We start from the raw sequence: 25,247 nt of genomic DNA, 5'->3' as shown, positions 1-25,247 counted from the left end.
TTATTTCTTTTTTAATAATTTAATGCTACATTAACATTTTCATATTGAAAAAAATCAAATCCAATTCAAGATGAAATTATTGATGTGATATTAAGCTATTGAAAATGAATAATATCACTTTTCATACAATATTTTCTCTTAAAGTCCAAGCATATTATTTATGTCCATGTTGATGAATTACTTAAATGCCAAAGAAAATTGATGACGAAAAATATATTCAGAAAAACAGAAGAATATGTTGATTCCTTTAACATTGGTTTCACATCCAACTTTATTTTTTCAACATTTAAATTTATATATTTTTATCAGACAAAAAATATAAGTTGAAGAGTTAAAAAAAGAAAATTAATAGAAAACTAAAATAACAATTTTATAAAATCATTACATGTTAACATTTTAGGTGATACCTTCTTACCATTTAACTCATTCTTTTCTTTGATATTAATTGATAAAGTAGTTGTGTTGAGGTTTTGAAAAATCAGACATAATGTGACACCCTATCTGTATCGAGAGAGGCGACAACTGTTGGGAAACTTCAGATGTTAACACAAGTTATTAACTTCTATTTTCTTTTTGTTGTTGGTACGTTTTTTAAAAATATTATTTTATTAAAATGTTGTGTTGTTCGGAAAATGAATAAGTACAAGTTAATTTATAAAAACGACTGATATAAATTAGTGAACTTTATTACATTTGTAATATTGTTCCCAGTTATTCACTTCTAGGCTTTTCATGTTACAATTACACAGATAGTGGGAGCCAAGTAGTACAAGTAATGCACGCACAAATTTATAATAAGAAGAAAACATGATGGGACAAAGTTACTTCAATGCCAAGCAACAGTGTCGGTACTTAGCTTCACAGGTATTAAACTCACGGCATTCCGCTTCCGCCTCCAAATCCTCCTCCATATCCTCCGCCAAACCCACCGCCATGGGAACCAGCACCTCCCCCCCCACCACCGCCTCCGCCTCCTCCTCCGCCACCAAGCCCTCCATTTCCAGACCCAAACCCACCTCCAACTCCACCCCCAAAACCATATCCAGCACCTCCTTTGCCACCCCCACCTCCACCGCCACCGCCACCACCACCTCCCCCGCCACCTAAGCCGCCACCAGCACCAGGCCAACCGAATCCACCACCATAACCAGGGATATAGGGGAAGAACGATTTACTCTCACCAACCGCATGCACTTCCTTTTCACTCACTAGCTTCCTACCATCAATACAACCGCAAAGAAAAAGAACACCAACAAGCACGAAGACAGAAACCCTGCAGACAGTCATCGTTTATGCTAAGAATTGTTATAAATATTTCACAACGTGCAATGAGAAAAGTACTCAAAATGATAGAACATTTATATAGATGTCCGAGAAGTAAAACTGAGTAATAAAAATTGCCAGCAAGGTTAGGGTACTTAAAAAGGTGAAATAGTAAAATGCCTCCTATCATCAATAATCCGTGCTGAGACATGGAAGTTAATATAGCCAGCTGCGCCTAGGGAAAAAGAGACCCACTACTTTAAGCGTTGATTTTGGTCTTTGGATCATTGATCGAAACCAACGCTATTGAATGAAATAATTGCTCTTATTTTAATTCAATGTTGAAGACCTTCCTTCATCTAACTTTCTCATTGGAAATCTTATCAATTTTAATTGGCCTCACATTGAGGTCCTAACAGTTGTCTCCATGACGATTATCTTCTACGTCCCAAGCATTACAAAGAACCAACCATATGGTGAAACTAAAGTACATTCTTTGGATTAAGCTAATTAACATCGCCGACCAAAAACAAACGGCCAGAAAACAGTTAAATTGTACTGTTCCATTAAAATCAACCTGGCCCTTAACATTAAACTCCAATCCCGTCTTGCCCTCCCTTTTCTCTTTTGTATCAAACTTTTCGGTGGTTACACTAAAATTCTTCCATTGAATTAAATGAATTTGTTGGTTTAAAAGTCATCTTCTCGAAAGGGAAATGAGAAACTACCCAAAATCTGGTGTATCATCAGCACTTATAAGTTGGCTGCCGACTCTTGGCATCATGAGACCAGAAAAAAGAAAAGTTCGGATGATCCCCTTCTCTGGTATCCAGGCCAGAAAAGAGGATAGAAAAAAGGTTCCTTTGGCACACGTGAATCAAGCCTGGTTTTCAGCCTTTGGAATGGTGCTTTTGGTCACCGTTCGTCATAATTGGAGGTAGCGGCAGGTGTTAACCGTTAAGGATTAACTGTCTGTCTCGTTGGATGGTTAACATGTATATATACTTCGGAAACCAATAAAGAAAAACCAAAAAGACAATTGATATACTTGCTACGATGTCCGTTTATTTGCATAGCTTTAAGCAAGTGTGATAGAGTTCACTTATGCCTGTTGAGTCGAGTAATATGGAATTTAATGTCCTTTTAAGTAAAGCTATCAGGTTCTAGTTTTGTGGATAGAGAAAACAACACTATCTCTCCTTTAGGGATCTGATTTGGCTCGATGTCAGGACTTGATATAACTACTGGACACCAGAGCATCAGACCCCAAAAAAAGATAATTAAAACCATCCACTTAAAATGCCCCTCCTATTTAGAGCTGAAAGCATATACTATATAGATTCAAAAATAATAATCAAAACAACAATTCAAGGCTTGAAGATGTCATTTGGACGCAGACTTTACAGGCATTGTTAAAGAATAAAAAATAAAAAGGCTAAAGACGAAGGGTCAATTTGTGGGCACTTTCGGCAGTGGAGAAGTCGCAATTTTGCAACTTTTAATTTGGACAAATAGGCAGGCCTTTTTGGATTCTCTATTCAGTATTTAGGGCCTTGCTATACCATAATGGGCTGATTCCGGGTTCTAAGTAAGTTCAAGCATGATTCTCTTTGACATGTGCAATGAGAGATGGTTGATTTGTTTCACTACACATTATTTTACAAATTAGAAACAGCAATATGGAAATGCTTCACGAACTTCCAATTGTTTCAACCAAAACATGAGTTTGCATAAATGGATTAATGTCGGGTGCATCTTTCAACCACCATACGGATTAACATATACAAGTAAAACATGTTACATTCACACTTAAACTAAAAGAAATAACCGATCCCAATATCTGAATAAGCTCAACTATGTAAAGAATTTAGAAAAATCAGCACAAAATCAAAGTGTTGAAAGTCAACAAAATGATTCAAAATAAAACAATATTCTTGTAGGATTTTACGCTGGTAGAGGAGATAATAGATTTTAGTTTCATAATTTTAAATCTTAAAAAGTACTTCTAGCCTGTATATAGATAGGTTTATAATTATATTAATCAAAACCCAAGTTTTTACCTCAAACAACTTCTGTTCTTTCATAAAATTACTGCTAATATTGTTCCAATTACAGTAATTGTTTCATCAATTTCGTTTAGTTATAGGACAATAGAAGACTACGTATATTGTGGCATGTCAAAATAAATAATAATATAGTAAAACTAAGGCCAGTTATTCATTGCTTCTGAAAAGTGCTGTGGAGAAGTGCTTTTGAAAATTTTGAGTGTTTGGTATTGCTGTCAAAATAAAATATCCATTTTAGACATAATATTATAAAGTAACAAATATGTATTTAAATAATATTCAAATTAGTTAATATTATGATATTTTAGCAAAAATATAAAAATAATTTATTATAACTTATTGTTAATATTTTAATAATAATAATTTTAATTTTAAATATTTCTAAGTAATTAATATTAATTATTTATTAAATTTAATTAGAATATATAAACTATATTTAAATATTTAAATATAATAATTAAATATTTGTAATTAGATATTGACACAATTGTATTATTATAAAATTATTTTTATTTTTAATTAATGCTTTTAACACATCTGTATTATTTTATTTTAAAATGTATTTGAATATATAACTCATATTAGATATTAACATAACATAGAAAACATAAACTTAACAATTTAAAATATTACATATATTTGGATTAAAGTTTTAAAAAGGATAATATTTATATACCAAATATAAATTCACAATAGACATGTACTAAGCATATACATAGAGCTACTCTAATATTGTTCTCAATTATATTATTTCTTTATAATTAATTTAACTTGTTCAAAACTATTAAGAACATATATTATATAAATATGTGGTTTCCAACTAGGAAGCTCTCAAATTTTCAACTGCAATTTCATTGAGCAAATTGAATAAAAATTGCATCCAGAATGGCAAAAATGTCATCAATCTCCAAAGTCTAGTTTGCAACTAAATACTTCATATCTGTCCGGGAAATGTTTCTTATAGAAAGAAAACACTTCAAACCATCTTAAACTAGTAATATGGGGAAAAGACTATTAGATGGACAAATGTCAGACACAGGAAAGACTCAAATGAAGTCAATTTCATAATATAAGATTCTAGGAAGAGGGAAGAGTGTAATGCATTTCATTTAAAGGTTCAGCTAAAATCTTTAAATAGAATCAGACCTATAGTAATAAAACTAGTACATACCATGATGTAAAAAAAGTACAAGAGAAACAGAAGAGTAAATTTCAGTCCACTCAGATGTTGAACATATTTTGAATAGACCAACAAAATTAACTATCCACTGTAACATACTTGATAACTCTATAGGGAGTTGATACACATAAAGCATGAAAATGTCAAGCTCGCATAAAATGGAGAGCACATGTAATATTCAATTTTCAAGAGTGTCGAATAGTGATTTGAGATCACTAAATCTGATGAAAACGTTAGAAAAATTTATTAATTAATAATTATAAGTTCAGTGTGATTTTAGAAATATTTTTAAATTAGTGAATTTTGTGATTTAAAAGAAATTATTAGGCAAATTGGGTAAAAACGAGGTATCGAGACCTCGATACTATAAACTGAGTTGTAAATATTTTTATAAATATTTACGGAGTGTCATTAGGGTAGTATTAAAGTTTAGTTAAGTATTTTAATGTTCGATGGTTAATTGATTAAAAGGACTAAATTGCAACAAGGGTAAAAGTTTAATTATAGATTAAAGAAAAGTTAAAAGGACTAAATAGGTAAATATGCCAAGTCCCATAAATGAGGCGGCATATGCATGATAAAATCTGAGATTTTTTTGAAGTATATTATTATTTATTATATTGTAAATTATATTAATTATATTATATTATTATATTTCAAATAAATAAAATTGTTGACAAATGCATGGTGTATATGATGAAATGTGGAAGAATGAAATACATACATATTAGTAATGATTACATATTTACTTATTATTTAAGTAAGAAATATTATTTTATTATTTTATTGTTATTATATTAAACTAATTTAATAAAAGAAATAAAAGATAGAAAAAGAGAAATGGAAACAGAACAGGCAAACGAAAACAGGGAGAAAGGAAAGAAAAGAAAAGGGAAGGAAAGAAAGAAAATTAGGGGTTTCAAGGTTTCAAGCTCAATTGGTAAGTCAAATTAAGTTATTTTCTTATAATTTTGAGTTTTGGAGTTCTAGAACAAAATATTTCATGGTTTATGTTGAAATTTGGGAAGATGTTATATTTCTAGACATTGATTATGTTGAATAAATGAAAGAATTAGGGGTTAAATTGATTGAATTTAAAGTTAGAAGTTAGTAAAGGATTTAATTGTAAAATAAAGTGTAAGTTTTGAATAGTAGGGACTAAATTGAAAGAATCCCGAAATTAGGGATTTATGGTGAAAATGAAGAGTTAAAATGAGTTTTTAGTAAGAATTAAGAGAGAATATGGAGTTAGATTGGGAAAATAAAATTAGTATTGATAAGGGATTAAATTAGAATTTAGGTAAAGCTTAGGTATAAATGGAAATGTTTTGATGAAATTGTGTATTAATAATTTTTAATTGTTTAATTACGTAGCTAATGTCGTGCAAGAGTCATTGCCGAGAAAGGAAAGGGGAAGGTGATCAAGGAGTGACTCGAGAAAATTTACGGTTAGTATTACCATAAATCGAATTTAATTATTAATTGTTAAAATTTAAATTAATATACATGATAAGAAAATTGAGGTGAGTATCATGATTGAATCGAATGAAATATATATATATATATACATATTGATATTGAATTTATTGATAGTAATTGTTGAATTTTGAATAATATGTTTAGTAAATAAAAATAAGGAGAATATCGATATTTAATTGAATGAATTAAAAATATGAATTGAATAAAAGTGAATTAAATTATGAATAAGTGTGAATACGTGAATTGAGTATTGACTGAAAAGTGGTTTGATTAGAATCGAGGTATGATTTGTGAAATATGTATTGGTGCTGAATTGTATATTGATTTGAAAGTGGGAAGTGAATTTGAAATAGAAAAATATATTGAATCAAATGGTGATTAAATTGTATAATGATTTGAATTGAAAGTATGAGAAAATGATTGAATTGAAATGTGATTCGGAAACCCTATTAACTAGTCGGGCTAAGTCGGATATAGTTGGCATGCCATAGGATTGGAAGTGTTCAGGGATACTTCGACCTTGAGTCGATGAGACACTGGGTGTCATACTGTTACTTCGGATAGATTCGATGAGGTACTGGGTACCAACTTACTTCGGCTTTGCCGATGAGACACTGGGTGTCAACTATTGATTCAAACTATCCGATGAGGCACTGGGTGCCGTACTGGTGTGTTTGGTTGGATCCGTGTATCCGCCAAAGTCCGAGTCATGTTAATAGGGGGAAAATAAAAGAATTGAAGTAAGAAATGATATTGAATTATGAATTATGTGAATATTTGAAGGTATATGTATTGAAAATTAAAAGCAATTTGAATTGAAGTAAATTGATTTGAAATAAGACATTGAATTGAGATGTGAAAATGGAATGTGAGAATTATGGTTCAAGAAACAAATAATGATAAATTTTATGAAATAGTTTTTGGTAATATGAAATGATGTAAAATGACAAGTGAAAATAAAATGATTTGAAATAGTGAAATAATATGTGAATTTAATTGAATACAAGTTATTGAATTTTATTTATGGATTTAACGTGTAAATTGAGTGTTAAAAGATTATAAGTGTAAAATTGAATATAAATAGAAATGATAATGAATAAGTTGATGAAATGATTGAGTTTGTATGGATTGGAATGAGTTATTAGAATGAGATGTTGAAAATCCAATAAAATTTAGATAGTGAAACAAGGTATGAATACAATTAAATATAAGATTGAAATATTGCTTATTGTTATTAATGATCAAGTTGATTTAAAGTATGAGGCAATTAACGAATAATTGTAGACATAAATTAAATGTATATAAATTATCGATTAAAGTTATTAATTTGAATTATGGTAATACCACTGAGTATTCCCATACTCAGCGTCTGTTGTTTCCGCATGCAGTTAGTAGAAAACCGTGTTCGGTCCAGCATCCGAGTAATCCCGACCTCGAGAAATTTAGCGATGTATTTTTCTTTTGATAACGTGGCATGTACCTAAGTAATGTTTATACCTAAGTGATGTATAGGATTAGTCAATTTGAATGTTTGTATCTATGATATTGCTAAAGGAAGATGTGTGAGTATGTGATAATGTTTGGCTTTTAAAATGGTTAAGTATGAATATGTTTGGTAATATGTATGTTTAGATGATAAATCATGCATGGAAATCATGAAAGAGTAAAATTTGTAAAGAAACAGATTTCAAGCAGCTACAGTGATGTGACTTTGAAAAATCACCTAGGATAGTATAAAATTAATTAGAGGGTGAATGATATATGGAATTAAAGATTGTTGAGTCTATTTTCATGGAAAAATAACGGTTTAACAAAAGAAATTTTATATTTTGAGATATGAGAACTTTAGTGAGACAGGGTCAGAACTGTTTTGGAGTCCTCTGTTCTAAGTTTAGAACATCATTATAAATTGCACAAAATGGTTATGAGTTGTAGTTTATATCTATAGATTCCTTATTGAGTCTATTTTCTGTAGAAATGAGTAATAACTTCATATGAAAATCCTATAATGAGAAAATTTATTTTTAGTGGCAAGAGGTCAGGACAGTCAAGTGGTGAAATAGGGGAGACTTTAACTAATAAACTGTACTAATTGGCTGAACCAAAAATTCTTAAAATTTTATAGTAGGAAGATATATGAGTCTAGTTTCAAGGAAAATTTTCGAAATTAAATTTCGAGTCCCGTAACTCGATTTATAATTAATTTAGTAACTGCTGCGCGATTAGACAGATTGCTGTAAATAGTGAAATTAATTTTCAAAACAAGTTTTATGCTTCGAATTAGTAAGATAAGCTAAGTAATGCCTCGTACTTGACTCCGGAAACGGTCTCGGGTAAGGGGTGTTACAGAGCCTTCCACAACCTTGACGAAAAAGAAACAGAACATAAGCTACTAAAAACATTAACCAATGATAAAATCAAATCCATTAACAAAGAAAATGAAATAGAACAATGTACAAAGAGTCAAGAAGCAATCACCTGAATAATCCTAGAAAATTGCTAGTCAAAGACCAATCCACTATCCCAATACAGCTTCCAATGAAAAATGGCAGAGAAATCCACGAGGGATGGCTAATTCCCACAACCAGCTGAATAGCAGGTAGAAGCAAATAGGAAGCAACTTTAAGATGGGAACCTTTCATGAAATAAACAACGCGATCATTTCAGTTGGCTAACCAGCGAAATAGCAAACTACCAGTCATACACATTATATGTTATTAATGCAGTCTGTGCATACATTGGATATTACTAAGTTGGCAAGGATACAACTCAATACTGCATGAAACACAAAGCATTTGTTCGCTGAGAAAACTCGTTTGTTCTGTTACCACATGAAAACTCTTGACTAGATTGACAAGAACTCTAAATTGAATATGAGGCAAAATAATGCTTTAGAATGTCACAGCCCGATTTCGACCCTAACCGGACATAGTGATTTTGGGACCACGAATCCGAGTCTGAAAAATATTTTAATATTATTTTATGTGTTTATTATGTGTTAATTTATATGTGTGAAAGTTTCGTGAATTAATTTTATTGTTTGTGTGCTTAATTTAATAAAAGGACTTAATCGCGTAAAATGTGAAATTGACTAATTATTGTGTAAAGTGCTAACTTGCTAATGTCTTTATAATGTAAAGTTCTTAATAGGAAATTAGGCCATTAATCAAGATAGTGGACGGCATTATGCTTATAATTTATAGTTTTTATATTATGTATAAAGGTTTTAATAATATATTATATTATAAAGTTAATATATTAAAAGACAAACAAATTAAAAGCCACATTTTCATCTTATTTTGACCGAAACTAGAGAAAATAAAAAGAAAGAAACCTAAGCTAGGTTCGGCCATCTTTTGAAGCTTAATTCAAGGTTAGTTTTTGTTTGGTTTTTGATAATTTTTACGTTTTTTAGATCGTTGCTTTGAATACTTCAAAACCCATGTCTTAATTTTGTGAATTGTTGATGATTTTGAAATGTCCCATTGATGGATGCTTGAGCTTTGTGATAGTTGATGATGAAAAATGAAAGGTATGTGAAAGATTAACATGTTTGAATTTTTGGTGAAATTGAGTAATTAGGGCTAAATTGTGAAAATAATTTTTTAGGGACTAAAATGTGAAATAAATGAAATGTGTGGATCTGTATGAACACTAGGAACATTCGGCCCTAGTATGGTGTGATTAAATTTTGTGCATTTTGTGTTTTGTGCAAAAAGGACTAAATTGCAAAAAGTGTAAAATGTTAGGGGCAAAATGGTAATTTTCCCATTTATGTATTTTTGGATTTAATTGAATGATTTGATGAATAAAAAGGCTAAATATGAATATGTTTAGATTAAGAAACAAAGAAAACGGAATTGGATTGGGGAAAAACGAAAGTAGTCGAATAGTCGAATGTGTTCGTCGATATCCGATGTAAGTCAATTAGCAATTAAATGTTATCTAAATTAAATATATGCTTATTATATTTATTTTACATATGATAAGCTGAAACTTAATATATTGAAATTGAATGAAACTTTAAATTTTATTATTGATAGCCGAATACAATAATTTACTTTGGTAAGTTGATATTAATGATGCAAATTACATGTATGTTAGCTAAAGTTTGTTCAAAGTTCAATAATATAGAACTAATAGTGGATAATATATGTATATACATGTATAAGTTCTTGAATTTAGTTAAAAGTATGTATGTTATATTTATATATATATAAAGTTCGGATATATTTGTATATACATGAATAAATTCTTGAATTTAGTTAAAAGTATGTATGTTATATTTATATATAAAAGTTCGGATATATATGTATATACATGAATAAATTCTTGAATTTAGTTAAAAGTATGTATGTTATATTTATATATATAAAGTTCGGATATATGTGTATATACATGAATAAGTTTTGAATTTAGTTAATGTTGAATGTTATATATGTTTACAAGAGGTTCGAATAGGTATGTATATATGAGTATAAATTATTGGATTATATTAAAAGTATGGATGTTACATATATATATGTATAATATATTTGTATATGTTTGGATCAAATAAGCATGTATATATACGTATAATTGCTTATGTTGAGTATAAGTATAAAATTATATAGGTATATGTTAAATTGAAAATGTATGTGTATACAAGTATAAGTACTTGTTTGAATGTAAGTATAAAATTATACATGTATATATGTTAGATTGAATATGTATATATGTACATGTATAAGTTGTATTGAAATGGGGTATGAATTTATATAGGTATATGTGAGATTTGAATGTTAAATGTACATACCATGTTATAAGTTAAATAGTATGATATTAGTAGTAATATCTAAAGTATGAAGTTATATATAAATGTGTTTGGTTGAATCATTCAGATATTAATGTTGGATTTGGTGATTGAACTTTATATATATATATATATATATATCCATGTGGTTCAAGAATATAAGTTATAAATTTTGGGTTGAATTTTTATGTATGGATTTTATATACATATATAGTTTGAATATGAGTTACAACTTACGTGAAATGAGATTTCAGGCTCAGTGTCTAGAAGGCTTATCGCCATTGAGATAATTCAGCCTTTATGTCTAGCAGGCTAAGTGCTGGTGATCTGAACCAGGTTATAAGCCTAGCAGGCCAACTGCCGGTGATCTGAATTAGGCTATAAGCCTAGCAGGCTAAGTGCCGGTGATCTGAACCAGGTTATATGCCTACCAGGCTAAGTGCCGGTGATCTGAACCAGGTTATAAACCTAGCAGGATAAGTGCCGGTGATCTGAATCAGGCTTTAAGCCTAACAGGCTAAGTGTCGGTGATCTGAATCAGGCTTTAAGCCTAACAGGCTAAGTGCCGGTGAATCTGTTTAAATTAAGTGATTATATGCATTGGGTATATATATAATTTTGGTTATATGTAATGGATAAATATATGAACATTTGTTTCTACGTATTTGATGAGCATATAAACGTTCGGATCTTTGTGTTTAGTGAGTAAGTACGTATATTGGTTGTTATGAAATTGTTGGATATATATATATGTATGCATTCGGCATATGTGGATTATAAGTATATATGTGCATTCGGCACATGTAATTGATAAGTATAAATATATGCTTTTGGCATATGTATTTGAATAATTATATATATAAATGCATTCGATGAAGTGCAAGCGATAAGTACACTAGCAATCAAGATATGCAGTTAGTGAGTATGTTTATAACTTGGTTATATGCATATAATGAATATACATATGTTCGCTTATATGTATTAATTAAATATACATTCTTTTAGATATCAACAAAATGACTTAAGATAGCAATGTTTGAATAGTAATTATATTTGATATTTGTGATCTCAATAAATTTACTTAAGGAATTATATGATTCTTTTATATGTATAATAGATATGCTAAAGACTTACTAAGCGATAAAAGCTTACTTTGTTAGTTTACGTCCATTTGTTTTATAGATAAAAACAAAGCTGCAAGCTCGGGGATCGTCAGAAAAGATCATCACTCTATCTATTGTCTCGGTATTGAAATGTTTAAATTTTAACTTATGGCATGTATATGCTAGATAATGTTTTGGAAGTACTGTATATATAATTAATAGCCATACGAAAATGGCTTATTTTCTTATGGTTTAACGGGATCGAAATGTTATGTTTTGTTTTAAAAGGTTAAAGTAGAATTTATAATTATACTTACTTAAAATTTGACTAAGCTTAATATATTTCAATTTATATATATATACAATGCTTATATTTTGATTTGGAAATAGTAGATTTAAACCTGTATTCAAACGAATTGCATATAAATGTTAAATTCTTGAATTCTACTGAATGTCTGTATTGAGTTGTGTTTTGTCTAGTAATGCCTCGTAACCCTAATTCGGCGACGGATACGGGTTAGGGGTGTTACATAGAAGTTCTAGTAGCTAACTTATAAGCTTTAAGTAGGTTACAGAGATCAATAATTTCACCTCCAATCCACAAGGCCCCAAAGATCACAAGGGAAATATTCCACTGGTAAAACATGTGCTATCATTGACACAAAATGAGAAGAGAATAATAATGCTTCACTGCTGCTTTAGAAGAGGGACAATTGGGGGAAGAGTGTTGAACTTGATTTAATTCATTTAACAAAGTGAATAAAATCAACTCTAGTTCATATCCTCTGCATGCAATGAGTTAATCCTAAAACATGCATATATGATTGCTAAATGGATCCTGTTTTGGGTAGGGAGAGTACATAGTGCAACAATATCACTACATAAAAAACAATTAGAAAAATAAGGAAATACTTACAAACCTAATTGGTCAACAACTGTTAAGAAATGACCCCAACAAGTATACCGCCACGGAACAAGACCGAATCTGTTCCCATGTATATCAAGCAATGCAACTACTAGCACTAGAAGTTGTGTAACCAAAAAATAGATCACAGTGGGAGATCTCCAAGACTGGATTCTGCAAAAGCATAGCCAAAGGGACAAACTGTCAAAATATGCAGAGACTGAAGGAACAGAAGAATTAAAGAAAACAAAATATATCCTCACATCATAAAACCAATTAGCTTGAGCCACCAAACATCTCCTACACTCTGTTTATAGCCTCCAACATCCCATATAACAAGACATGCAACTTGTGAAAGAAAAACAAGTAGGGAAAAGATGATAACAGGCCACAATAACAAATATTTCCTCCTGAAACGAAATCAAACAATTAATTTTAAGGAGAAAGAATTTCTGTAAAATCAATCAATTAATTTCTGTAAAATTTATGTAAAAATCAAACAATCAGAAAACAACTAAAAACTAAAGCATAATGAATAATTAAAGAGAAGAAGAAGAAAAGAAACTCACCGACAGAAGAGGAACAAAGAACCAGAGGAAAGAACTTTGAAAGAGAAAATGTGAAAAAAATGGGTATAGCCAAAGAACCAGAGAAAAGAACGTTTTTTGGGGAGAATACAGGTTAAAAATGGAAATTATCAGTCAAAAGCATTTTTGGCTGAAAAAAGTTAAAATTTTCAACTTCTCCATCTGCAAAAAAAACACCTTTTTTTAAGCTGAAAATTATTTTAAAATGGACTGGAGATCGGAGCCTCAGCATCTTATACTAACGTCGTACTCTGCTATACCTTATTATATTAGCTCATTCTATAAAAAAGAAAAAGAAAATAATATTAGCTCAGTGGAAGACTGACATCATAATCGGTGTAGGTTGCGAAATAAATAAAAAAGTAATTAAAAGAAGCAAAAAAGAAAAAGGGGTTCCATGGTGCCTCAATGCTGTATAGTCAATGTTGTCCACTCCGTTATTGCAGCGTCCTGTTTTTCAGTGTTTAGAAAGACTAATATTTAAAAAGTGCATCACTATAATAGCATAATTCTGTTTTTTTTTTCCTTTTATATTGAAAAAAGCAACTTTTCCCGGCCTCAATATCCAAAATGATCAATACAGCATATTTAGCGCAAAATAACTTTTCGATTATTTTCAATTTCCATCTTTTAAAAAATTTAAGATAGTTAATTATAATATTAATATTTTTTATTAATTTACATTATTTTAATCGATATACTATCAAATTTAACACTTAATGTTAATGTTAACGGTGTGTATAAACTTTAAGGATAAATTTATTAAATAAAAATTAAATTAATAGACATAACTTTAAATATTGAATTTGTTATTATACCAACAAAAAATATGTATAACTGATGAAAATATTAATGCTATGATTATTTGTTCGCTTATTTTTAAATTGATAATATTAAATTATGTTGATTTATTTAATAATATCTAAATTGAGAATAAGAAAGAAATGTTTTCACCAATAATATAATAAATTAAAACCAAATAAAAGGCGAGTACCGAGTACCATAGACCTGCCCGTCCGTATATTGTATCTCATGTATTGTTAAGTTAATTCTATAAATAAAATGTAGTACGTCTATTAAAAGTATTTTATGTTTTGTACGTTTAAATATATTATATTATTTTCTGTTTGCTATTATTTTTGCATTACGCTCAAATTTTTTTGGAATTGCACCTGTTTATAGAAAGACAATGCACGGTTAATAAAGAAATGTGGGTAGGGTGAGAAGAGAACATTTAATTATGTGAAAAACAACATCGATATTAATATTAAACTTGATCATGGATTAGATCGATGCAAAAATTTAGGTTCGGTTTGATTTAATTTAAAAATTGAACTTAAAATTTTGTCCAAATTTGGTCCGGATTAAAAATGTTAAACTCAACCCGCCCGATCCAGCCTGCTCATATTAATTTGTTTATATTATTTTTATATAAAAATAAATTTAAAAAATATATATAATACATCAAATACACTAAAAATATTAAAATAAATGTTTTTCAACAAATTAAAAATACATTTGAAAAAGCCTTTTTATTTAAATAACACTAAAATAGTTATAATTTAGCAAGCTCTAAAATAGTAGCAAAATTACAAATAAAATAAGAGTTATATAATATTTAAATAATAATAACAATATAATAGCAAAATGACAACAAAACAGTAGTAGAAAAAAAATTTAGACTAATTCGTGTCAAAAAATATTGTTTGAGGCCCAGCCCGTTTAAAAATTAGATCTTATTTTTTGTTAACTCGATTTCTAAATTTATATTTTTATTCAAATCATTAAATTTCTCAAGCAAACATTTAACAAATGATTCAACTCATGATAAAATCTATTTAATATAGTAAGGGATTATTGTATCGAATCAGGTCGCGTCAAATAAACACATAGCTTAATTGATAGTGATGTGTGAAAAATGCATGCATCCTTTTACAAACCCCAAAGGTCATTTGGTTTTAGTTGCCATGACAACGTAAGATTCCTCAAAGATTAAAGAAATCGGTGCATCATAGAACAATAGTACAGTAATCATCATTTACCTTACTTAATCAAAAGGAATGGTGATAAGTATAATATTAACTTATCTTTAATATGATTTTGGCATACAAACAAAACAAAAGTATATATACTATATAACTTTGCAACCTAATGTAAAATTTAAATGTCCTTTCGATGCATCTCCAGCCGCCGGGTCCACATGTGATTCAACTTTTAATAAAGATTACTTTCAGCCAAGTTGGGACTTCCACAAGTTTGTTTTCTTAAGGTAGAATTTCGATTTGCTAATCATATTATACATGAAAATTAAGATTCGATTGTAATTCTTTTTTATTTTATTATAATATAATCGTTTACTTGTATAAAAATTTGATTTAAGTCAAATAAATATGAATATTACTGTTTTATGTAAATACAATTTTCCTTTTCTTGTTGGAAGTAATATTAAAATTTTAAATTCATTTTAAAATTATAGGATCAACTGTTCTTTTCTTTTATGTATATAAAGGGTCAACGTTGAATTCGTAGAATATTGCTCCAAGCATAGATTACTGTCAATTTAGAATTAATGCTTTGTTTGCAATAATAGTTTTATATTTTATATTTTGTTGCGACTTCGAATCATATTTTGTTCAAATTGATTTTGAATATTTATGTATTAATTATAAATATTTTTATAGCCAATGTAACAGGACTTGTCCTTTTCTTTTATAAAATTTACCTTAAATCTCTATATTATTAAAAAATTCGATTTTATTTTATTTTTAAAATTTTAAATTGTGCGGCTATGTAATTACCTTTTTTTTTTTTGAAGTTTCATAATATTGTTTGACCATATATCCGGTTCATAATATTGATTCACCGTATATTCGGTTTTCATTTCGCGTGCTTCTCAATCTATAAACGAAGGAAAGGGGGTGGGAATTTTTCATGGGTTACTTTCAGAATCTTTTATTTTATTTTTGTCCCACGCTATATAACGAAAAAAAAAAACATATACGGAAAATAAGATGAGATATTTTCCTCACCATTTAAAAATAAAATTAAGGATTAGGAATGGACCATAGTGTGTGGCATGGACCACCCAGATTGAACCAAATGGTTCTTTAGAGCTGAGGTCACAAAAAATTGTATAATTTTAAGCCACATCTTATAGGTATTTCTCAAAAAAGTAAAGGGTTACTTTTATTTGTCTCAGATTATAGTGAAATGTTATGTTTTAGTCACTTACGTTATTGTGTTATAACATTTTAGTCACTGAGTCGATAATTGCCATTAACGGTATAACAGTAAGTTAACGTGTCATGTTAAATCATCATTTCAAATAAAAATTTTTGGTTAAATTATATAATTGGTCCCTATATTTTTCTTGTTTTGAACAATTTGATTTTTTTCTTTTATGTTCTTTTAACTTCTTCTTTTTTTTCTCTTTTACTTCTCCTCCTATTTTCCTCCCTTCTTCATTTATTTTAACGTAAATTTCTATGTTTTTAATTTGTTAAAACATCCATCCATAAAGGTTAAGCTATTTTAGTTTGACATTTTTTGTTTGTTACTTTTGGGAATTATAGGAAGGAATGGAGTTAAAAGGAGCACAACTGGTTTGGTTCTTGACTGGATGCAAAGGGTAATAATTGCAGTTGATGTGGCAAGAGGCTTGGAATATTTACACGAGAAGGTTCAACCTTCGATTATCCACAGAGATATCAAATCTAGCAATGTTCTTCTTTTTGAATACTTCAATTCGAAGATTGCGGATTTTAACCTCTCAAACTAGGCTCTCCACATGGTTGCTTGTCTTCATTCTACTTGTGATTTGGGAACCTTCGGCTATCATGCACCAAAGTATGCTATCTGAAGTTGCTTTATATCATTGTTCATTACTTTTTCGAACCAATCGGTCATTGCCAGTTGCTGACATAAATAATTTAAGAGAGGAAAACAAAAGGAGAAACAGAAGAGAATAGAAAAAAGAAAGAAAGTTAAAAGAACATAAAAGAAAAGTTTAAATTGCTCAAAACAAAAAAATATAGGAACTAATTGTATATTTTAATCTAAAATTTTCATTTGAAATGATGATTTAACGTGTCACATCAGCTGACCGTTACACCATTAATGACAATTAATAGCTTAGTGATTAAAATGTTACAACACGATAATGTAAATGATTAAAATATAATATTTTAGATATTAATTATTAAAATATAATTCGAATCAAATAAAAGTGACTGTTTTGATAATTTATCAAAATAAAATATGGGATCGTTAAAGAATAACCAGAAAAAAAAGGAAAACATAAAAAAGAGGGAAGAATCTAAGAAATTAATGGGACCGTTTTTTCAGCCTCCAAACACAAACTTAACCTCCTCTATATTGACCACGTCTCTAAGGTGCTGTCCACGTGACGCAAGCGATGAGAAACCTATATTAAGCTCCATCCAACCAAAATCAGCCACGTAAACAATCTCATGTTATCCAGAAATGCGTCTAGGTTCAATGCACCTTGTACCCCCGTCTTTAATCAGGCTATTATTTAACCTTTTAACCTTCTGTGTCTCTCTCCCCACCACCAACGCTCAACATAGAGAAAACTCAGAAACACGCAGGAAACCCAAAGTTCTTCTCTTTTTTTTCCCTCTTTTTTTATACACAAAGGTAATAATTTTCGAAAATGGCATTTTCTGTTACCTCTTCTCCGGCTGCAATTTCTGGTTCCAGCTTTTCTCGTTCAAGTGCCTCCTCTGATCTCAAAAGTACATTTAATTTCGTCTTCTTTTTAAATGTTCTCTTTTCCGGTTAATTATGTTTGTTGATGTTTTTATTTATTTATTTTTTGGGGGTTTCAGTTCCGCAAATTGGTTCATTTCGGCTAGCGGATCGCCATGCAACGGTGAATCTATCTCAAAAGCGTTGCGCAGTGAAGCCCGTGAATGCGGAGCCAAAGAGGAACGATTCCATGCTTTCTCATGCTGCAACCACCTCTGCTCCTGGTAAAACATCAAAGTCTTATTTTTTCTTTTTTGAAAATTTAATTTAATGATGATTACAAAGGTTTGATCGGGATTAATTAATGGTGGATTAACAGAAGTGTCGGAAAAAGTTGAGGTGGAGGATTTTGAGCAATTGGCGAAAGAACTTAACAATGCTTCTCCACTCGAAATCATGGATAAGGCTCTGGAGAAATTTGGAAACGACATCGCTATTGCTTTCAGGTAGTCCTTATCTCTAAATTCATTAGCTTCATTAACAATTAGTAATAGTAGTTTGAATGTTAATTACTTAATACGGCCAAAGCATTTCATGGAATGTTTTAAAATTACTAGATCCATTTTCTGTTCTGGTAATTTTGAGTGTTAATCAGTAATGAGATGTATTTATTTATTAATTATTCCTTTTGCAGTGGAGCGGAGGATGTTGCTTTGATTGAGTATGCAAAATTGACTGGTAGGCCATTTAGGGTGTTCAGCCTTGATACTGGCAGGCTGAACCCAGAAACCTACCGATTCTTTGATGAGGTTGAGAAGCATTATGGGATTCGTATTGAGTACATGTTTCCTGATGCTGTTGAAGTTCAGGCCTTGGTTAGGAGCAAAGGGTTGTTTTCATTTTACGAGGATGGGCACCAAGAATGCTGCCGTGTTAGGAAAGTGAGGCCTTTGAGGAGAGCACTCAAGGGGTTGCGTGCCTGGATTACTGGTCAAAGGAAAGATCAGTCTCCGGGAACTAGGTCGGAGGTTCCTGTTGTTCAAGTGGATCCTGTTTTCGAAGGTTTGGATGGTGGGTATGGTAGCTTGCTGAAGTGGAACCCGGTTGCCAATGTTGATGGTAAAGACATTTGGAATTTCCTCCGGGCGATGAATGTGCCCGTCAATTCTTTGCATGCCCAAGGATTTGTGTCCATTGGTTGCGAGCCTTGCACGAGACCAGTATTACCAGGACAACATGAAAGGGAAGGTAGGTGGTGGTGGGAGGATGCCAAGGCCAAGGAGTGTGGTCTTCATAAAGGGAACCTGAAAGAAGACGGTGCAGCTCAAGTTAATGGAAATGGGGCTACCACTGAAAGTGACATTTTCAATAGCCAGAGCTTGGTCACACTGAGTAGGACTGGAATTGAGAATTTGGCAAAATTGGAGAGTCGGAAAGAATCATGGATTGTTGTGCTCTATGCTCCATGGTGCCCTTTTTGCCAGGTAACCCTGCTCCAAACTATGCACAAGTTAATTGAAAAACGTTTGCCATTTGGCTTGTAATTTTACGGAATCTATGTGTGAATGTTAAACAGGCAATGGAAGCATCGTATGTTGAATTGGCTGAGAAGCTGGCAGGTTCTGGTGTGAAAGTTGGAAAATTCAGAGCTGATGGTGAACAAAAGGAATACTCGAAGAACGAGTTGCAGTTGGGAAGCTTCCCCACTATACTTTTCTTCCCCAAACACTCAGCTAAGCCAATAAAGTATGCCTCTGAGAAGAGGGATGTTGATTCATTGATGGCCTTCGTTAATGCCCTCCGATGAAGGGATTCATAAATTATTTGTCCGAGTTAACAAAAAATCAACTTTTGAGTGGTGGTTCATGCTGGTTTACAATCTCATAAACAAACTCATGAACCCGGATTTTGTCATGCTTCCATCGCCCGTAGCATCATAATGAACTCGGGTGTTTTTGTATACTGAACACGATGTTCCATATTTTGACATATATGTGTGAAATTGATAGTTCTTTATTAAAAACCGTCTATGTGAGTGTTTTTTTTTAGATTGTCTCTTCATTTGGAGATCACGAATCTGATTCTACGAGACCTAACTTAATATCAGTATGTTTGGTATGCAAATCACTAATCATCATCAAGAATTAGAGAACTGTGTTTGACCTTTGTCCCACAAGTCCGAAATTTTCAAGACGCTTCTAGATATTGGTTTCTAAAACTCTCCCATGTAGTTCGGTAAAGCAGCTAGAGTCCTCAAATTCAAAAGCATTTTAGTTAATGTAACGAGAGGCTGGGGAAATATATCGGTTTTTTCATTTTCGTACTTACATTTTCTTTTTGTACCTAATTTTTTTCATATTTATTTTTTTTTTTCAATTTGGTATTTTTAATCTAAAATATTAACTGGTATTATGATTCTTAGTCCAAAAATTAACTGATATTAAAAAAATTAACATTTTCATAAAAGAATATTATTTAAATTATTTTTACTTAAAATATATTTATTAAAATGAATTTTAATTAATAAAAATATTTTTTAATTCATTTGTTCTTCTTGTTCTCTCTTCCTCTTCCTATTCATCTTCTTCCATGCTTCATCCTTCTTCTCAACACAAACAACCATAGTTAAAATTTTCATAACTATAAAGAACAAAAACATAAAAAATATCAACCCAAATTTTGGCTAAAGCAAGATGGAGTTTTTTTTGGTATTGTTTGGTCTATCTAAATGGTGAAAGAGAAGTTTATAAAAAGAGAAAGAATATACTGAAACTTGAAGACAATCTGCCAGTGAAAAACAATTAGACTTGATGTTGAAGTTTTGAGATTTATTTATATATCTACAAAAATTTAATGTTTTTTAGAAAAAATAAATTCTGGAAATGAAAAGAAAAAGAGTGATGAAATTTGGACTCAAACAATTATCGGTGAGCAGCGACTTGCAGTGGAGCATGGTGGCTGATGATAACCATTAACGTCGGAATCTAAAAAATTTTTGAGTTTCATTTGGGTTTCAATTAGAAACATTAAAAGAAAAATGATTTGAATTTTAAATTAATTAAAATTATTAGAGTTGTGTGACCCAAATTTTAAGAGATTGCTTGCAAATCAAGTTAAATAAAATATATATTCTTTCTAGAAGATTTAGTATTTATGAATATAATATATTTAATATTTATTAACATAATATATTTGACTTTGATTAGAGTTAGGTTTTTTCAACCTATAAATAGATGTAGTCGAAACTCCTATTATTATAATTTGAATTTAACATAGTGAATTTTCTTCTCCTCTGCCCGTGGTTTTTTTCCCGAAAGGGTTTCCACGTAAAAATCTATGTTCTTTATTTTTATTTCTCTTTTTCTTTACGATATATTGTCATTACCGACGTTCTATTTTTACAAATTAGTATCAGAGCTTCCGGGTTGTTCATCTCGATCACTGTAATGGCATCTTTGAAGTATAAAATTTCATTGTTGGATCGCAACACCAGATTTGCGTTGTGGCAGATTAAGATGCAAGTAGTTCTTGCGTAGATGGATCTAGATGATGCCCTGCTAGGGATAGATAAAATGCTTTTGACATTAACGGATGAAGAGAAGAAGCGTAAGGATCGAAAGGCATTAACACAATTACATATGCATTTGTCTAACGAAATTTTACAGTATGTGATGAAGGAGAAGACCGTCGTTGCATTATGGAATAGGCTGGAACAAATATGTATGTCGAAAACTCTAACCAGCAAGTTCATATGAAGCAGCGTCTTTATGCTCATCGTTTGGAGGAAGGTGCGTTTGTACACGAACACTTAACAGTGTTTAAAGAAAATCTCTCAAACTTGGAGACCATTGAGGTTCAGTATGATAAGGAAGATCTAGGGTTTATTCTACTTTGTTCGTTGCCCCCGTCTTATTCAACCTTTAGAGACACGATTTTAGATAGCCGCGAGTCTCTCACAATTGATGAGGTTCATGATTCTTTGACCTCTACGATAAGATGAAGCATCTTGTGGCTAAACCCGACTCTAATGGAGAGTGTCTCATTGTTCGTGAGAGACAAGATCAGAATGCTAACGATGATCGTGGAAGGACACAAGAACAGAATCCTCGCGATAAATCTAAGGGTAGATCGAAGTCTTCAAACAGAGGTAAAACTTGTAACTTCTGTAAGAAGAAAGGGTATATTAAATCTGAGTGCTATAAGCTAAAGAGAGGCTGCGAATCAAAAGGAAAAACAACCAGAAAATTTCGGTGAAGTTGATGTTGTAGAAGACTACAGCGATGGTGAACTTCTAGTCGCTTCTGTCAACAATTCTAAAATGAGCGAGGAATGAATGTAATAGCCTGATTTTTAGAAATGTTAAAAACAGTGGTACGAGACCACCAAATTCAGAAAATAAGCTCATAAATTTTATTATTTAATAATTACGAGTCAAATATGAATTAGTAATTTGTATTTTATAAAAAATTATTAAGTCAAGAAATTGAGGAAAAGAGGTATCGAGACCTCGATGTTATAAATCGAGCCGTAAATACTTTTATAAATATTTACGGAGTGTCAATATGGTAGTGTTAAAGTTTCGTCAGAAAATTTTAACGTTTCAGCAGTCAATTAATTAAAAAAGACTAAATTGAAAAGATGCAAAACTTGCTAAAGTGATTAAATAGCTTAACAATTAAATAAGAAAGGAATAAAAGAGTAAATGGACCAACTTAAGTGGCAGAGACGGCATACCGTTAAAAAAATCAAAGATTTTTATGTATTTAAGGACAAAATTGGAATTACAATAAAGTTTATGTGGCCAAAATTTATTTTAAGGATTTTAAGACCATATCTTCTTGAAATTTCGGTGGGAAACAGCCATGGAAGAGGGTTTAGAGCTGTTTAGCTTCAAGTAAGTGTAATTCTTACTTTTTCCTTGAAATTTTTATATTTTTAGACTTTTACAATTAGGTCCAACTTACTATTTTACTAGTTTTTCATTTCGTTGAAAGTTTAGGAAGATACCATTGATAAGTTCATATGATTTTTGTTATTTTATAATGAAATTGATATGTTAATGGATGTTTAAAGGTGTTTTATTAAAGAATTTTGGATGAAAACATGTTTTAGGGATTAAGTTGAAAAATATTGAAATTGTGGAAAAACTCTAAAATTTCATGGAATCCATGGGCTGTTATTGATATGTATGAGAATTATTAGGCTTGGAACAAGGATTAAGTTGCAAGAATTCCATTTTCCGAGCCTAGGGATGAAATTGTCATGTGTTAAAAGTTTAGGGTCAAAATGGTAATCAATATATTGCACTAAAACAGTTTTGGGCAGCAGCAGTGTGCCAACTTTGAAAAATCACCAAAAATCGTGGGAATGGAATTAGAAGATTAGTAAAATATGAAATTAAAGCTTATTTAGTCTAGTTTCTCATAGAAGAAACTGTGTAAGCAATAGAATTGTAAATCATGAGATATAATAAATTTGGTGAGACAAAGTCAGAATAATTTCGTAATCCCCTGTTCTGAATTTGGAAAATCATTAAAAATTGTACAAAATTAATTATGGTTTAAACTTTATATTTTTAGAATCCTGAACAAGTCTATTTTCTTTAGAAATAAACGGGAATACCATCCGAATTTTGTACAATGAGATAATCAATTTTTAGTGAAGAGAGGTCAGAACTGTCGAGCAGTGCAACAGGGGAAATTTTAAAGAATAAACTGTACTTATTGGCTATGTCAAAAATTCTAAAATTTTTATGGTAAAAATATATATGAATCTAGTTTCAGTGGAAATTAACGGATTTTAATTTGGAGCTCCGTAGCTCCGGAATAAAATAATTTAGTGACTCTGGCTCAGATGGGCAGCTTTAAATCTACATATAAGTGAGTAATGAAATTATGTATAATGTTATTAAGCGTGTTATATACATTAAGGATGTGGAATGGAGAGGAGGAGGAGGAAAATAAAATATATGAATGAATTGTGTATAAATGGTTATATGCCCGATTATAATCAGTCAATGGTAAATACATATTGGTATTGAAAGAATTATTGCGGTATTGAAAAGCAATTGATCAAATGTTTAAGAAATTTAGTCATTGTATATATATATGTGTGTGGTAATTTTGATATATGGATGTATTTTGGTTGTGGATTGATCATGATAATAAAGGTTAGATATATTTGGTCTATTAAGTGACATAATTGAGAAGTATGATAGGTGGGTCATTCTATGTGTGAGATGATGATATAATTTGGCTTGGTTAAGTAAGTTAAAAGGATGATTACATCATTAAGGTTGCACTGATTAATTCGGTTTATGTGATGGAAATGTCAAGTACGTTTGTCTTTGATGCGTGATAATTATTTAATGCCATGAGAATTTGTTTATTGGTGAGGTTTAAAATGTATCTATATTTTGTTTTATAACTTGTTTTGTAATTTATTTAAAAATGATAAAATTAACTCTGTTACTATGTGAGGTGAATTATGATTTGGGTAGCACATCTATATTCGCAATAATAGATAAAATATATTTATGTCATGGGTGAATGGTTAAACACTTGGGCTAGTATAAGTTGTATATTTAGTAAGGTTAGTTGGTAATGAAGTAATGAGTTTTGGTTTAACATCAAATAGAGAAAATTTGTACTAACTTTGTGGCTAATATTGATAGTTGTATGAGAGATGAATGGATGATGTATATGTGACAATTAGCTTATGAGATATTGAGTAATTGATATATTAAAATAGTTAAATAGGAAAATGTAACGACAAAAGAATATGTAATGATACGGATCAATTCAGGTACTCGTGATGAATTCAACAAGTAAGTGAAAATTTATAAATTTATACGACGAGAAAGTGAAAGATTGTGAGTATATTGGGCCACGTAAACCCTAATTAGTGAATCAAGAATAACAATTTGAAAGTTTTAGTTTAGATGAAATTTTACAACTCGGTTTAATATGGTTAAAAGTGTATGTGTTCTGGTAATACCTCGTACTCTATTCCGGCATCGAATACGGGTAATGGGTGTTACAATGAATCCTTGATTCGTGTTGCACATTCCACATGAGTCCCAATCGGGATTGATTTACAACTTATGAAACAGTGTCTGAAGGTGTTGTTTTGATGGGAAATAATATTTTGTGTAAAATTGTAGGTGT

The 25,247-nt window shown here is 30.6% G+C and overlaps 2 protein-coding genes, 1 long non-coding RNA gene and 1 other non-coding gene across 6 annotated transcripts; 2 read left to right on the top strand and 2 right to left on the bottom strand.

Annotated features, from left to right (window-relative positions):
• Positions 1-873: 873 nt before the first annotated feature.
• Positions 874-1,287, bottom strand: LOC105766813 (glycine-rich protein 5). The gene has a single exon (XM_012586378.1). It carries the CDS (start codon positions 1,285-1,287, stop codon positions 874-876), a length of 414 nt encoding a protein of 137 aa, XP_012441832.1.
• Positions 1,288-5,391: 4,104 nt separating this feature from the next.
• Positions 5,392-12,138, top strand: LOC128041299 (uncharacterized). The gene is made up of 3 exons (XR_008196064.1): positions 5,392-5,449; positions 5,884-5,957; positions 11,963-12,138. It is a non-coding gene; the product is annotated as an uncharacterized LOC128041299 (long non-coding RNA).
• On the bottom strand, positions 8,484-13,259 carry LOC105768585 (uncharacterized). Of its 2 annotated transcripts, none has more exons than XR_008196065.1 (3): positions 13,051-13,259; positions 12,800-12,961; positions 8,484-8,623 (listed from the first exon to the last, which is right to left on the bottom strand). It is a non-coding gene; the product is annotated as an uncharacterized LOC105768585 (transcript). The 2 variants fall into 2 exon arrangements; XR_008196066.1 differs by having other exon boundaries at positions 8,513-8,623; positions 12,804-12,961.
• A 4,661-nt stretch (positions 13,260-17,920) lies between these two features.
• LOC105769511 (5'-adenylylsulfate reductase 3, chloroplastic) lies at positions 17,921-20,104 on the top strand. Of its 2 annotated transcripts, none has more exons than XM_052631361.1 (5): positions 17,921-18,030; positions 18,222-18,365; positions 18,461-18,587; positions 18,776-19,565; positions 19,658-20,104. In XM_052631361.1, exons 2-5 carry the CDS (start codon positions 18,332-18,334, stop codon positions 19,886-19,888), a joined length of 1,182 nt encoding a protein of 393 aa, XP_052487321.1. In that variant the 5' UTR covers positions 17,921-18,030; positions 18,222-18,331; the 3' UTR covers positions 19,889-20,104. The 2 variants fall into 2 exon arrangements, with proteins under 2 accessions (XP_052487321.1, XP_012445650.1); XM_012590196.2 differs by having other exon boundaries at positions 17,931-18,128.
• The last annotated feature ends 5,143 nt before the right edge of the window (positions 20,105-25,247 follow it).

Source organism: Gossypium raimondii, chromosome 5 (assembly GCF_025698545.1).
Source record: "Gossypium raimondii isolate GPD5lz chromosome 5, ASM2569854v1, whole genome shotgun sequence".
Taxonomy (NCBI): domain Eukaryota; kingdom Viridiplantae; phylum Streptophyta; class Magnoliopsida; order Malvales; family Malvaceae; genus Gossypium; species Gossypium raimondii.
Note: the sequence above shows the minus strand (reverse complement) of the source record. Positions and strands in the feature narration are given on the sequence as shown.

Excerpts from the sequence above, each read along its gene's own strand:
- LOC105766813 (XM_012586378.1), bottom strand. The coding sequence starts at position 1,287 with ATGACTGTCTGCAGGGTTTCTGTCTTCGTGCTTGTTGGTGTTCTTTTT.
- LOC105769511 (XM_012590196.2), top strand. The coding sequence starts at position 18,047 with ATGGCATTTTCTGTTACCTCTTCTCCGGCTGCAATTTCTGGTTCCAGC. Across the intron at positions 18,588-18,775 it reads GACATCGCTATTGCTTTCAG|TGGAGCGGAGGATGTTGCTT; the intron begins GTAGTCCTTATC and ends TTCCTTTTGCAG. Across the intron at positions 19,566-19,657 it reads CATGGTGCCCTTTTTGCCAG|GCAATGGAAGCATCGTATGT; the intron begins GTAACCCTGCTC and ends AATGTTAAACAG.